Source organism: Nicotiana sylvestris, chromosome 5 (assembly GCF_000393655.2).
Source record: "Nicotiana sylvestris chromosome 5, ASM39365v2, whole genome shotgun sequence".
Lineage (NCBI taxonomy): Eukaryota > Viridiplantae > Streptophyta > Magnoliopsida > Solanales > Solanaceae > Nicotiana > Nicotiana sylvestris.
In genome coordinates this window covers 97,204,574-97,217,715 of record NC_091061.1, presented here as the reverse complement: position 1 = coordinate 97,217,715, position 13,142 = coordinate 97,204,574, and the positions used below count along the sequence as shown (strand labels likewise).

General features: G+C 40.8%; 1 protein-coding gene across 1 annotated transcript; it reads left to right on the top strand.

The window, feature by feature from the left end:
* The first annotated feature begins 10,862 nt into the window (after positions 1 to 10,862).
* On the top strand, positions 10,863 to 12,727 carry LOC138869015 (uncharacterized). The gene is made up of 4 exons (XM_070146601.1): positions 10,863 to 11,545; positions 11,715 to 12,084; positions 12,299 to 12,469; positions 12,560 to 12,727. Exons 1-4 carry the CDS (start codon positions 10,863 to 10,865, stop codon positions 12,725 to 12,727), a joined length of 1,392 nt encoding a protein of 463 aa, XP_070002702.1.
* The last annotated feature ends 415 nt before the right edge of the window (positions 12,728 to 13,142 follow it).

Genomic DNA, 13,142 nt, shown 5'->3' with positions numbered 1-13,142 from the left:
CGATGCTGGTAAAGAAGCCAAACTCCCCAAACTCTATGCCCGACGACTCAAAGCATCAGCCACCACATTGGCCTTGCCCGCGTGATATAAAGTAGTAATGTCATAATCCTTCAGCAACTCTAACCACCTCCTCAGGCGCAAATTTAGACCTTTTTGCTTGAACAAATGTTGCAAGCTCCGATGGTCAGTATAAATATCACAGAGAACCCCGTATAAATAATGGCACCAAATCTTCAAGGCGTGAACAATGGCAGCTAACTCAAGGTCGTGAACAGGGTAATTCTTCTCATGTATCTTCAGTTGTCTGGACGCGTAGGCAATAACCCTACCATCCTGCATCAACACCGCTCCGAGGCCAATCCTCGAGGCATCACAATATACCGTATAAGACCCCGAACCTAAACGCAATATCAAAATTGGGGCTGTAGTCAAAGCTGTCTTGAGCTTCTGAAAGCTCGCCTCACACTTCTCTGTCCACTGAAACAAAGCACCCTTATGGGTCAACCTAGTCATAGGGGCTGGAATCGATGAAAACCCCTCCACAAAATGACAGTAGTAGCCCGCCAAGCCAAGGAAACTACTGTTCTCTGTAGCTGAGGATGGTCTAGGCCAACTCTGCACGACCTCTATCTTTTTCGGATCCACCTGAATACCCTTACTCGATACCACGTGGACTAAGAATGCCACTGAATCCAACCAAAACTCACATTTGAGAACTTAGCATATAACTTCTTCTCTCTCAAAGCCTGAAGCACATTCCTCAGGTGCTGCTCATGATCTTCCCGACTCCGGGAATACACCAGAATATCATCAATAAAGATAATGACGAATGAGTTAAGATACGGCCGGAACACACTGTGCATCAAATGCATAAAGGTTGTTGGGGCATTGGTCAGCCCAAATGACATAACAAAGAACTCATAATGACCATATCGAGTCCTGAAAGCAGTCTTCGGGATATATGGCTTCCGAATCTTCAACTGATGGTAACTTGAGCGCAAATCAATCTTAGAAAACACATGTGTGCCCTGAAGCTGGTCAAACAGATCATCAATACAAGGTAAAGGATAATGGTTCTTAACTGTCACTTTGTTCAACTGGCGATAATCAATACACATACACATAGAACCATCCTTTTTCTTCACAAACAAGACAAGAGCACCCCAAGGTGATACATTGGACCGAATAAAACCCTTATCAAGCAATTCCTATAATTGATCCTTCAACTCAAGAGGAGCCATACGATACGGAGGAATAGAAATGGGTTGAGTGCCCAGCAACAGATCAATGCCAAAATCAAAATCTCTATCAGGCGGCATGCTTGGAAGATCAGCTAAAAACACATCGGGAAAATCTCGTACTACTGGAACTGAATCAACCGATGGAGTATCAATACTGACATCTCTCACATAAGCTAAATACGCGGAACACCCCTTCTCAACCATATGCTGAGCTTTAAGAAAAGAAATAACTCTACTGGGAGGGTGATATAAAGTACCCCTCCACTCAACACGCGGTACACCTGTCATAGCCAGCGTCACGGTTTTGGCGTGACAATCAAGAATAGCATAATAGGGAAACAACTAGTACATGCCCAAGATAATATCAAAGTCAACCATGTTGAGTAACAATAAATTGGCTCTGGTCTCAAAACCACTAAGAGCAACCAAACACGACCGATAGATGCGATCCACAACAAGAGAATCTCCCATAGGAGTAGAAACATAAACAAGGGAACTCAAAGAATCTCGAGGTACACCCAAATGCGGAGCAAAATAAGAAGACACATAAGAGTAAGTAGAGCCTGGATCAAATAGAACTGATGCATCTCCGTGACAAACCAATATAATACCTGTGATGACAGAATCGGAGGCAAAAACCTCGGTACAAGTAGGAAGGGCATAGTATCTGGCCTGGCCTCCCCCTCTAGGGCGACCTCTACCTCCTCAACCTCCACCTCTAGCTGGTTAAGCAGGTGGGGTAGCAACTGGAGCTATAATCATAGCCTGAGAACTCTGCTGGGCACGCTGTGGTTGAGAGGTCTATGGAGGTGCACTCCTAATAAGTCTAGGGCAATACCTAACCATATGGCGTGTGTCACCACACTCAAAAGAAGCTCTGGGAGGACGCGGCAGTTGTGACTAGCTCGGACCAGGTCTGCTGAACTGACCTCTAAAAGCACTCCGCGCAGGAGGCGCACTAGAAACCGGAGGTGCATAATAAGGCTCCTGAGGCCTAGGAGGAGCTGGAGCACTAGTGGCTGCTGGAAGAGTTGAATGAACAGGACGACTCATATAACCCCTACCATGACGACCTGCAACTGGGGTACGGGCACCAGAATAAAGGCCCGACTCTCGAGACCTCTTGGCCTCCCTCTCCTTTCTCTCCCTAACATGCATACCCTCAATCCTCCTAGCAATGATCACCACCTACTGATAAGAAATATCTATCTCCAACTAACGAGTCATGCTAGACCTGATGCTGGGAATAAGGCCCTCAATAAACCAGCGAACTCTCTCGTGAATAATAGAAACCAAGGCAGGTGCATGCCTAGCCAAACTAGTGTAACGGACAACATACTCTGAGACATTCATAGCACCCTGGCACAAATGCTCAAACTCTATGCGCCATGCGTCCCTGAGGCTCTAAGGAACATACTCTCTTAGGAACAGATCTGAAAACGGAGTCCAAGTTAGTGAAGCAGCCTCATCTGTACTGTCTAACTCATAGGTGCACCACCACTCATAGGCGACTCCTCGAAGCTGGAAGGCAATGAAGGAAACCCCGCTCGATCCTGATATACCCATGGTATGGATAATACGGTAGCACTAATCTAGAAATCCCAGAGCATCATCCGATGCTAGACCACTGAATACAGGAGGCTTGTACTTCTTGAACCTCTCAAGCCTCAGCTGCTCATTCTCGAAAACCACTGCCCTGTCCTCGGGCTAATCTCGGACTGCAGGCTATATAGGAATAATCTCAAGGCCTGCTCAACATGCACTCACTGCTCAGGAGTGCATGCAGCAGGAGTTTGTGCTCCTCCCCCGGCCTGAGATATAGCTGCAGCAAGGGGAAACAACCCTACCTGAGCCAAAGTAGTATACATTCTCATGAAATGTGCCAGAGTCTCCTAAAGTGCTGGAGTAGTAGTAGCAGTAGGCGTATCAGGTGCCTGGACTCCGGCTAGAACTACTGGTGGTACCCCGATGGCAGCTCGCGCAGGTGCTCTGGCTGCACCACGTGCGCGTCCTCGGCCTCTACCCTGGCTCGACCTCTAACGGCTGCAGTAGGGGGCGCGAGTGCATGATCATCTCGGGCAGCGTGTGTCCTCACCATTTGTGAGAGAATAGAAGACAGAAGTTTAGAATTGTGACATAAAATCTCGCACGACAAGGAAATCAAATGAAGTGGAATTTTCTTAACAGTTACATAGCCTCTCGTAGATAAGTACCGACGTCTCCGTACCGATCAGCGAGACTCTAATAAACTGGCTTGTGATCCATGACTCCTATGAACCTAGAGCTCTTATAGCAACTTTGTCACGACCCCGGTTCTCCCTTTGTGAACCATCGTGATGGTACCTAGTCTCTACGACTAGGTAAGCCTAAATTGCAGAAGAAAACCAAAATTTGCGGAAAATAAGACAACTTTAAATAGTAATAAAGTAATAACAATGTTTAAATGTGCCACTCGGCATACACCATATCCAACTCTCAATACCAAAACATAAATCCAAGACCTGAAAACCCACGAATCATAAGACAAGATCAATATTACATAACTCTATCTCCGGAATGTCTCATAAGAATAGAAAAATACAGAAGGGCTAAATACTAAAAGTAGGAATAGAAAGGGACTTCTCGATCTGCGGACACGACAGATGTACCTCGAAGTCTCTAGAGCAGTTGACTCCTTAAGGAAGATAGGCCTAAATAGTGGTACCTGGATTTGCACATAAAAAACATGTGTAGAAGGGGCATGAGTACACCACAGTGGTACTCAGTAAGTGCCAAGCCTAACCTCGGTTGGGTAGTGACGAGGAAGGTCAGGCCCCTACTGAGGTTAAATAAATAATAAGATGACATGATAAGATAAATAGTACAATTGAGAATCTACAGTAAGAATCAGGATAACAAGGAGTACAATAACGGAAACAGAAATAAAGGCAAACACCAGGAAGTACCACTCATAACAAGGATGATAGCCGGGGATCTCTTGGTATCCCGAGAATCTCTTGGTATCCTCAATTATATGCTAGGGATCTCTTGGTATCCTCAATATATGCTAGGGATCTCTCGGTATCCCAAGGATCTCTTGGTATCCTCAATATACGTGTCAGGGATCTCTTGGTATCCCGCACCTCAGTTCAGATCATAAATACGTACAGGGGATCTCCTGGGATGTCATCCCGTAATCCCAAAGTAAAAACACACAGCAACAACACAAGAATACCCAATTAAGCTAAATTCAGTACCAAGTAAACAGTTAATTCAAGCCTAAGATGCTTCACGTAATGCAAGGCAGTTTACGAAAATAGGCAATTAAGTCAACTAAACATACTTTTCTAAACTAGCAACAGGCTAAATTCGCAAGTAGAATAAAACATGAAAAAAAAGAACTCAATTGAAGTACTTAAGGAAAAAAATGGATTTTCAACCACTAGCTCAAGTACGCGCTCGTCACCTCGCAAACGAGGCATTTAAGTTATCAAATATATCATATCCTAAAGGGAAGGTCCCCCACACAAGGTTAGACAAGCCACTTACCTCGACACCAAATCCGCAGATGCGGTACCGCTTCTGCGGAATTAGCACCGCTTCTGCGGTTCCTGAGGAAGTTCCCATTTTCCGCTTCTGCGGCCACTGAGCCACTTCTGCGGCACCGTACCTACGGAACCCAAATCGCAGGTGCGGTTATGACAGAACCAGTAGCTGAAGCTGCAATTTAAATTCCAAAATCTTTCCGTCAACCATCCGAAATCATCCCGAGGCTTCTAGGACCTCAACCAAAGGCACCAAGAAGTCACAAACCACTATCCAAACTTGTAAAAATCCTTAAAACACCTAAAACAATATCGAAACCTCAGATTAACCATGGATTTAAGCCTAAGAACTCCAAGATTCTCAAAATACGCTTTCGATCAAAAGTTCTATCAAACCTCATCCGAATGACCTGAAATTTTGCACACACGTCATATTAAACACTACGGATCTACTCCAACTTCCGAAACTCCATTACGGCCCTCATATCAACATCTCAATATCGAACCAAAAACTTCAAAAATTCAATTTTCGGCATTTCAAGCATAAATTAGCTACGGACCTCCAAAACACAATCCAAACATGCTCCTAACCCCAAAATCACCCAACGGAGCTAACAGAACAATCGGATTTCCATTCCGAGGCTGTCTTCACACTTTTCCGTCTACGGTCAACTTTCCAACACTTAAGCTCTCATTTAGGGACTAAGTATCCCAAAACTCTCCGAAACTCAAAACCGAACATTCTGGCAAATCAAAATAGTAGAAATAAACTTGGGGAAAGCAGTTAATAGGGGATCGAGGCATTAATTCTTAAGACGACCGGCCGGGTCATCACAATTTTGGGCTAAATGCCATATTTGGGCCTCGTGCCAACTGTTTTGGACCCTTATGGGATTTTTACTACTATTCCACACTGTTTTGACTTTATACTTGTACTCAGTCATGCTATATTCTTCTGTTTTTATAACTCATCCATGTTTACTCTGTTTTGACATCTTAAATGAGATTTTGAGCTGAGTATCATATTTTACTCTGCCTGAGTGGCTTTTATAGATTTCGTACTGAATAGGGCCGAGAGCCTGTGTTGTGAGGTTATTATGAGATCGGGCTGCGTGCCGCAGCGGTATTGAGCTGATTCATGATTATGAGGTCGAGGGATTGAGTTGTACGCCACAAGGTGGCTTGATATGAGGCCGAGAGCCTATTGATTATACCACGAGGTGGCTTGATATTGCGCTTGGGTCGTAAGGGGCCCCTCCCGGAGTCTGTACACCCCTAGCGAGTGTGGTACCCTGAGTGAGTGATATGTTTATTATGCTATTAGATGGCTTGTTATTGCTCTTAGGCTGTAAGGGGCCCCTCCCAGAGTCTCTACACCACCAGTGAGCGCGGGTACCCAGTGTGAGATGTGATATAGCCCGAGGTGCTGATGTTGTTCCATGTTATTGCCCGAGGGGCGGTTCTTGATTTATGTTATGCCCGATGGGCTAATTATGAGTGATTGTGTGGTAGCCCGAGGGGATGGTTCTGTTGATATTATGCCCGAGGGGTGGTTTATGGTACATGTTTTGCCCGAGGGCCTGTTTGCGTTTCTATCATGTTTACTCACTATTTTATCACACGTTTGAAACTATTGAAAATGTTTAAAAAGGTTTTACCGAAACTGAGCATGATTTACGGAGTAAATGATTTCTATACTGTGTTGGAAATATCCTGCATTTGTCGTAGCATTTGACGTGGCTTACATGTTTTCTTACTGCTCAGCTTTCATTTACCTTTATTACTTATTGAGTTGGAGTACTTACATTACTCCTTGCACCTTGTGTGCAGATTCAGGTATTTCTGTACCTGGTAGTGGGTGTTGATTGCTCAGTAGCAGAGTCATCAGAGTTAGCAAGGTAGCTGTCTGACGTCTGCAGCACTGCTTTTTCCTCTTGTTTTTCATTAAACTGTATTTAGTACATTTTTTAGACTTTTCGTTGTATTCAGACCTTAGTAAATTCTCGTGACTTGTGACACCCCCGATGTCGGGCTTGTGTATTTATTCTGCACTGTTCATTTAGACTTTCATTATGAAATATTTGATTAAATAAAGACTTAAAAATGACTTTTATTGATTAAATGGTTAATTCGGGTGTTGTGTCGGCTGGCCTAGTTTCACGATAGGTGCCATCACGACCGAGTTGGTTTTAAGTTCGTGACAGCCTTCAATTGAAGGATTCAATTATATACTTTCTTTTTTTCCTCTCCTTTTCTCTCTCCTTTTTTTACAATAAAATTCCTTAATCTAAGCCCATATAATCTCCTTCTTCTCTCTTCCCACCATTTCCAATAATTTTATATTATTAAATCATCAATTACATCGTTCTTTTGCTGGGAGACCAGACAACACTGAAAATGAAGAAATATTTAGGAATTGTATGATAAATGTATCATAATTGTATTTAAATTATATCAGATACATCAATACGTAAAACACATAATTGTATCATACTTGTATCACAATTGTATATAACTTGTAGATGGTACATTAATATCCAAAATAATACCTGATATAATACTAATAAATTAATATATAATTATCATATATTTGTGATATAAACTGTGAAATTTGTCACGATCTCACAACTGCTCATAATTCAGATATAAATTTTATACAATCTTGAAAGAATTCTTACAATTATGATACAATTATAATACAACTTAAAACCGACTCTAAACTTAAACTGAAATAATATTGTATTATACTTGTATAAGTATTGTATCATGTATTGTTTTAGGTACAAATTGTGATATAATTGTGATACAATGATACAACTTTGATCTTCATCTTTTTGAAGTTTCAATTTAAAACATCCACCTAGAACTAACTCTAAACTTAAATTATAATACAATATTGAATTTTAATAGTATTAGTATTGTATTAAAATTGTCTTAGGTATTGATGTATCAAATACAAATCAGATACAATTATGATACATTGAACATACAATCGTAATACAACTCCGAAACTTCATCTTCCTCGAGTTTTATTATGATATTCAACTTAAACCAACTTTAAACTTAACCAATCTCTCTTAAAATTGAGATATAAACTCTAAAGGATATTTTCAATCGTATTCAAGAACACCCTATACAAAAAAATTAGAAACAAACAAATAAATCGAATATCTAATTCAAAGTTTTGAAGCTTTTTAATGCTATGTCAATGGCAGACCCCTCTACCTACAATTCCAGAGATAATGTCGATGGATTTGTCAATAGTTGAAGCTTTTTAATGGTTGTTGGTGGAATTGATTCAGAGAAATATATGATGGTACAATTAGAGAGATAATAGTTTTATTTGTGTGTGTGTGTGTGAGAGAGAGAGAGAGAGTAAGTGATGGGCTTTCAATGTCTTTGCCTTATGTTATGATAATCTAACAAACTTACTGTCAAGAACTAGATAGGGAACCTGACACACTTGGTACACTTTTCAAATGAACGAAGTCCAGCCTAAACTCCATCCAATGTGAATTGCTGCAAATAAAGAGAAAAGAGGAACAAGATAGAGACCTGATCCCTAGATGTTCTCTGACAGATGTATAAGTCAACTATACAGCTGGAAAACCACTATAGAAAGTACCTGCCTGCAACTGTACACGCAACAGTGCAGCAGACAATGTAGCAATCATTTCCCATTGGGAAGAGGCATGTACTAACCATGAACTGACATCATCCTTGGGATGTCTTTGGTAGTATAACAACATGGTGCAAGGAACAAGATATTTACTTGAGCATTTAGTGATATTCTCTTAAGCATTAAAGTGTCAAGACCCTAAACCGGATTCAATCGTGATGGCGCCTATCGTTAAACAAGGCCAACTGACACAAACCCCCAATACCAATTAACAGTTATATAATTCATAATTAAGTCATTAATAAGTGATAAATTCCAAAATAAAGTGAAATAGAACAAGTGCGGAAACAAACACAGCCCGACATCGGTGTGTCACCAGTCATGAGCATCTAACAATCTGTCTAAGAGTATGAAAGACACTACACAGTCTATTACAGAACTAGTACAAAGGAAAGTAAGATAAGAGGGAGAAACACTTAGCTGCGAATGCCGAGCAGCTACCTAGTGAACTCCGAACAGCCTGCTGGAAGCAATCAGCCCTCGCTAGTGGGACTCGAGGCTCCTGAATCTGCACACAGTGTGCAGAGAGTAATGTGAGTATGCCAACTCAGTGAGTAATAAAAGTAATGGCAGCTGAGCAATAAGAAAACACGTAAAATATAGCAAAATGCTACAAAGAGGCAGTGTAAAACCAGAACAAGGCAATAATCAGTAAAAACTCATAGAAACACCTTAGTTCAATAAAAACCTCTGTAAAATAACTTTTAGCAGTTAAACGAGTGAATGAAAAGTAGTGATAAAAGATAGACACATAAAATCAACCCCTCGGGCAAAATACAAACAGAATCAGCCCCTCGAGCTATCTCACAATCACTCATATCAGCCCCTCGAGCAATAACATAGAACAACATCAGCCCCTCGGGCTATATCACATCTCACACTGGGTACCCGCGCTCACTGGGGTGCACAGACTCCGGGTGGGGCCCCTAACAGCCCAAGCACGATATCAAGTCATCTCGTAGCATAATCAAACAAGCACTCGACCTTATAACAAGCCACCTCGTGGCGTAACAAATCAGGACCTCAGCCTCATAATCAAGAATCAATATATCATTGCTGCGACGCACAGCCCATCCAAAAGTATCCTCACAACACAAGTCGTCAGCCTTACTCAGTCAGAAACTCATAAGCTACTCGGGCAACAGTAAAACATGATCTCAGCCCAAAATATCATTTAAAATATCAAAAACAAATAAAGATGGCTGAGTTATGAAAATAGTAGAATATAACATAACTGAGTACAATTACGAAGTCAAAACAGTGAGGAATAGTAGTAAAATCCCTTATGCATTCAGCCCAAAACATGATGATAGCAAACAATTTTCAATCAAATACGTCGTTAACAGTCATACGGGACGGACTAAGTCACGATTCCCAATGGTGCATGACCTCACGCTCGTCATCTAGCGTGTGTGTCACCTCAAAGTAGCACAACAATGTGAAATTCGGGATTTCCAACCCTCAGGACAATATTTACAATCATTACTCATCTCTATCCGGTCAAACCTCTAGCCCGTGATGCCTTTGCCTCTCGAATCGGCCTCCGAATGCTCCAAATCTAACCAAAATCAGTATATAACCATTAAAATAAGCTAAGGGAACAGCCCACTCAAAAGTAATCAAATTATAACACGAATCCTGAAATTAACCAAAACCCGACCCGATAATACATAATATCGCTGAACAAGATAATAAGATGCAGAAATGGGGAAAATGGAGCGGTAACACATGAAACAACCGGCAATAAAGAGTTGATACAGCATTGAAGTCACAAGTGTATCAAGAACAAGAAGACAACTCCACTAAGGATCAGTTCCACAATGAGTCTATGTGTATCCGTAGTTGAGTTGTAATCTTGTTATTTGTTCTTCTTTGTAACTCCTATCTTTCTTTCTAAGAAGCTGTGTTTAAGGAAACCCAAAATCATAAACCTTCTGAGTTTATATTGTGAAGAGAGTTAGTCATAAGTTAAAGTCTTTGTAACTAGTGTGTGACAAAGTGGCTTGTGGTAAGTGTATCATAAGTCAGTTGAGTTGAAGTCTTTGTAATAAAGTCATTACAAAGTGGCTTGTAATAATGTGATTGCAAGTTAGTGAAGTTGAAAGCCTACAAGTGTAGGTCGTGGTTTTTGTCCCCTTGAGTGGGATTTTTCCACGTAAAAATCCCGTGTCTCATTTACTTACTACTTCATTAGTATTTTCAGTGGAAACTCATAGAGGACTAGGTACTCTATAGTGTGGTGGATTCATATAAACTAACAATTGGTATCAGAGCAGGTTCTTTCTAAAAGGTTAATACCTAAAAAGGATCTCAATGGCTGCTCCACCTGACTTTGAGGAAGGACATTCAACCTACAGACCTCCTAGATTCAATGGTCTGTACTACGGCTGATGGAAGACTCGTATGCATGATTTTATAATGGCAGAAGACTCAGAGCTGTGGGACATCATTTGTGATGGTCCACATGTTCCTATGAAGAATTTTGGAGAAACTGGACCAATGGTGCCGAAAGACAGGAAAGAGTACAGTGATATTGACAGAAAAGTTGTAGAAAAGAACTATCGTGCCAAGAAAATTTTGGTATGTGGTATAGGACCTGATGAGTACAACAGAATCTCCAATTGTGATTCTGCCAAGGAAATATGGGAAGCATTGCAAACCGCACACGAAGGAACTACTCAGGTTAAACAATCCAAGATTGACATGCTCACCCCTGAGTATGAGCTCTTCAGGATGAAGGATGATGAGTCTATACAAGATATGCATACTAGATTCACATCCATCATAAATGAGCTTCATTCACTTGGAGATGTTATTCCCAGAAACAAGCTTGTATGGAAGATTCTCAGTGTTCTACCTGGCTCTTGGGAGAGTAAGGTGAATGCCATCACTGAAGCTAAAGATTTACAAACTCTAACCATGGATGAGCTGATTGGAAATCTGAAGACATATGAGATGAAAAGAAAGAAACACAGTGAAAGGAGAGAGCCAAAGAAGGAAAAGAACCTAGTGCTCAAGCTGAAAACAATGACTCAAGTGAAGAAGATAGTGATATGGCCTATCTTACTAAAATGTTTCAAAAGATGGTTCGAAGAAATGTGGTATACCAAAGAGGGGTAGTTCAAGTAAGGCAAGGAACAATGATCTTTATCACACGTGCGGAAAGCCAGGGCATTTCATCAAAGACTGCCAACTTCTGAAACAGGAGCAATACAAGCAAAACTATGACAAAGCATAAAAAATAAACCTGGTTCCTGACAAACGATTCAGTCGAAAAAGTACAGCTGACAATGTTGTAAAGCAAGCTCTTTCTACTTGGGGAGACTCCTCCAGTGAATTACAAGGGGAACCAGATGCAGAAAATAGCTCTATGATGGTAGTGGAAACTGAAGCAACAAAATATGACTCACTGTTTGCACCGATGGCTCAGTCTGACAATGATGAAGAGGATGAAAATGATGAGGTAAATTTCAGAGATGTTCAAAGAAATATGAAGTCTTACTCTTCTAAGAAATTAAGGTCATTAGCAAATGTTCTAATTGATGCATATTATAGCCTTATTAATGATAAGGAGATCTTGACCATAGAGCTAGGAGATGCTGAACAATCTAGAGACGATATGGTGGTTTGTGTACTTGATGTAAATGAGACCATAGCTAATCTTGAAAAAGAAAAGAAAGCTTTAAATGAATAAATAAATAGTGTAGAAAATGAGAGAGATGACTTGATGGTAGTGGTTGTTGATTTTAAAGAAATCATAGAAGGCTTTAGCATTGAAAAGCACACTCTAGAAGAGAAAATTGCAGCTACTGAGCAAGAGAGAGATGATTTTTTAGTAATAATCACTGACCTAGAGAAAAATTATTGAGGGACTCAAATCAGAATTTAGGCCTGCAAGTATTGAAAAAGGGGAAGAAGTAGCAAGTGAGTCACACATCAAGCTTGAAAAAGAATTAAATGATGTTAAAACTAGTCTATATGGTGAACTTGAGAAAAATAGGCAGCTTCAAGCTGAACTGAAGAAAGTAAAAACTGATCTTTAAAAATCTCTCAAGTGGACCTGGTCCTCAGATGTTGTCACTGCCATGTACTTCAATAATAGTGGAAACATGCAGGGAATTGGGTTTCAAAAGGAGAAAACTCCTTACAACCCTCATAGCAAGTATGTTATAGTTTCTGATAACTGGTTTTGTACCCACTGTGGGAACAATGGACACTTCAAAGAAAATTGCCAGACCAGAGTTCAATCTGTTCAGAAAACCAAGTGTTTACTGAAAAAGTGACTACTAAAGAAGGACCAGGTACCACTCGCAAGAAACGAATATTGCCTGCATGGACTAGAAAAGCTCGAATTCATCCTTTTTCTCATAACAAGGGACCCAAACTAGTTTGGGTTCCTAAATCTAACCCATAATTTATATGTGTAGGTAACAGTGAGAGGTAGCGGACTCCAATGGTTCATGGACAGTGGATGCTAAAAGCACATGACTGGAAACACCATAGATTTTCTCCCACTGAAAGCCCTGCAGGGAAGGGAATGTATCCTTTGAACATAAAAAAAGGGTACATTCTCGGTGTTGGAAAAGTTGAAAAGTCTCTTTCACACTTAATTGAGAACGTGTACTATGTCGATTTCCTAAAGTACAGTCTCTTGAGTGTTTCTCAAATCTGTGATAAAGAGAACAAAGTAGAGTTTGT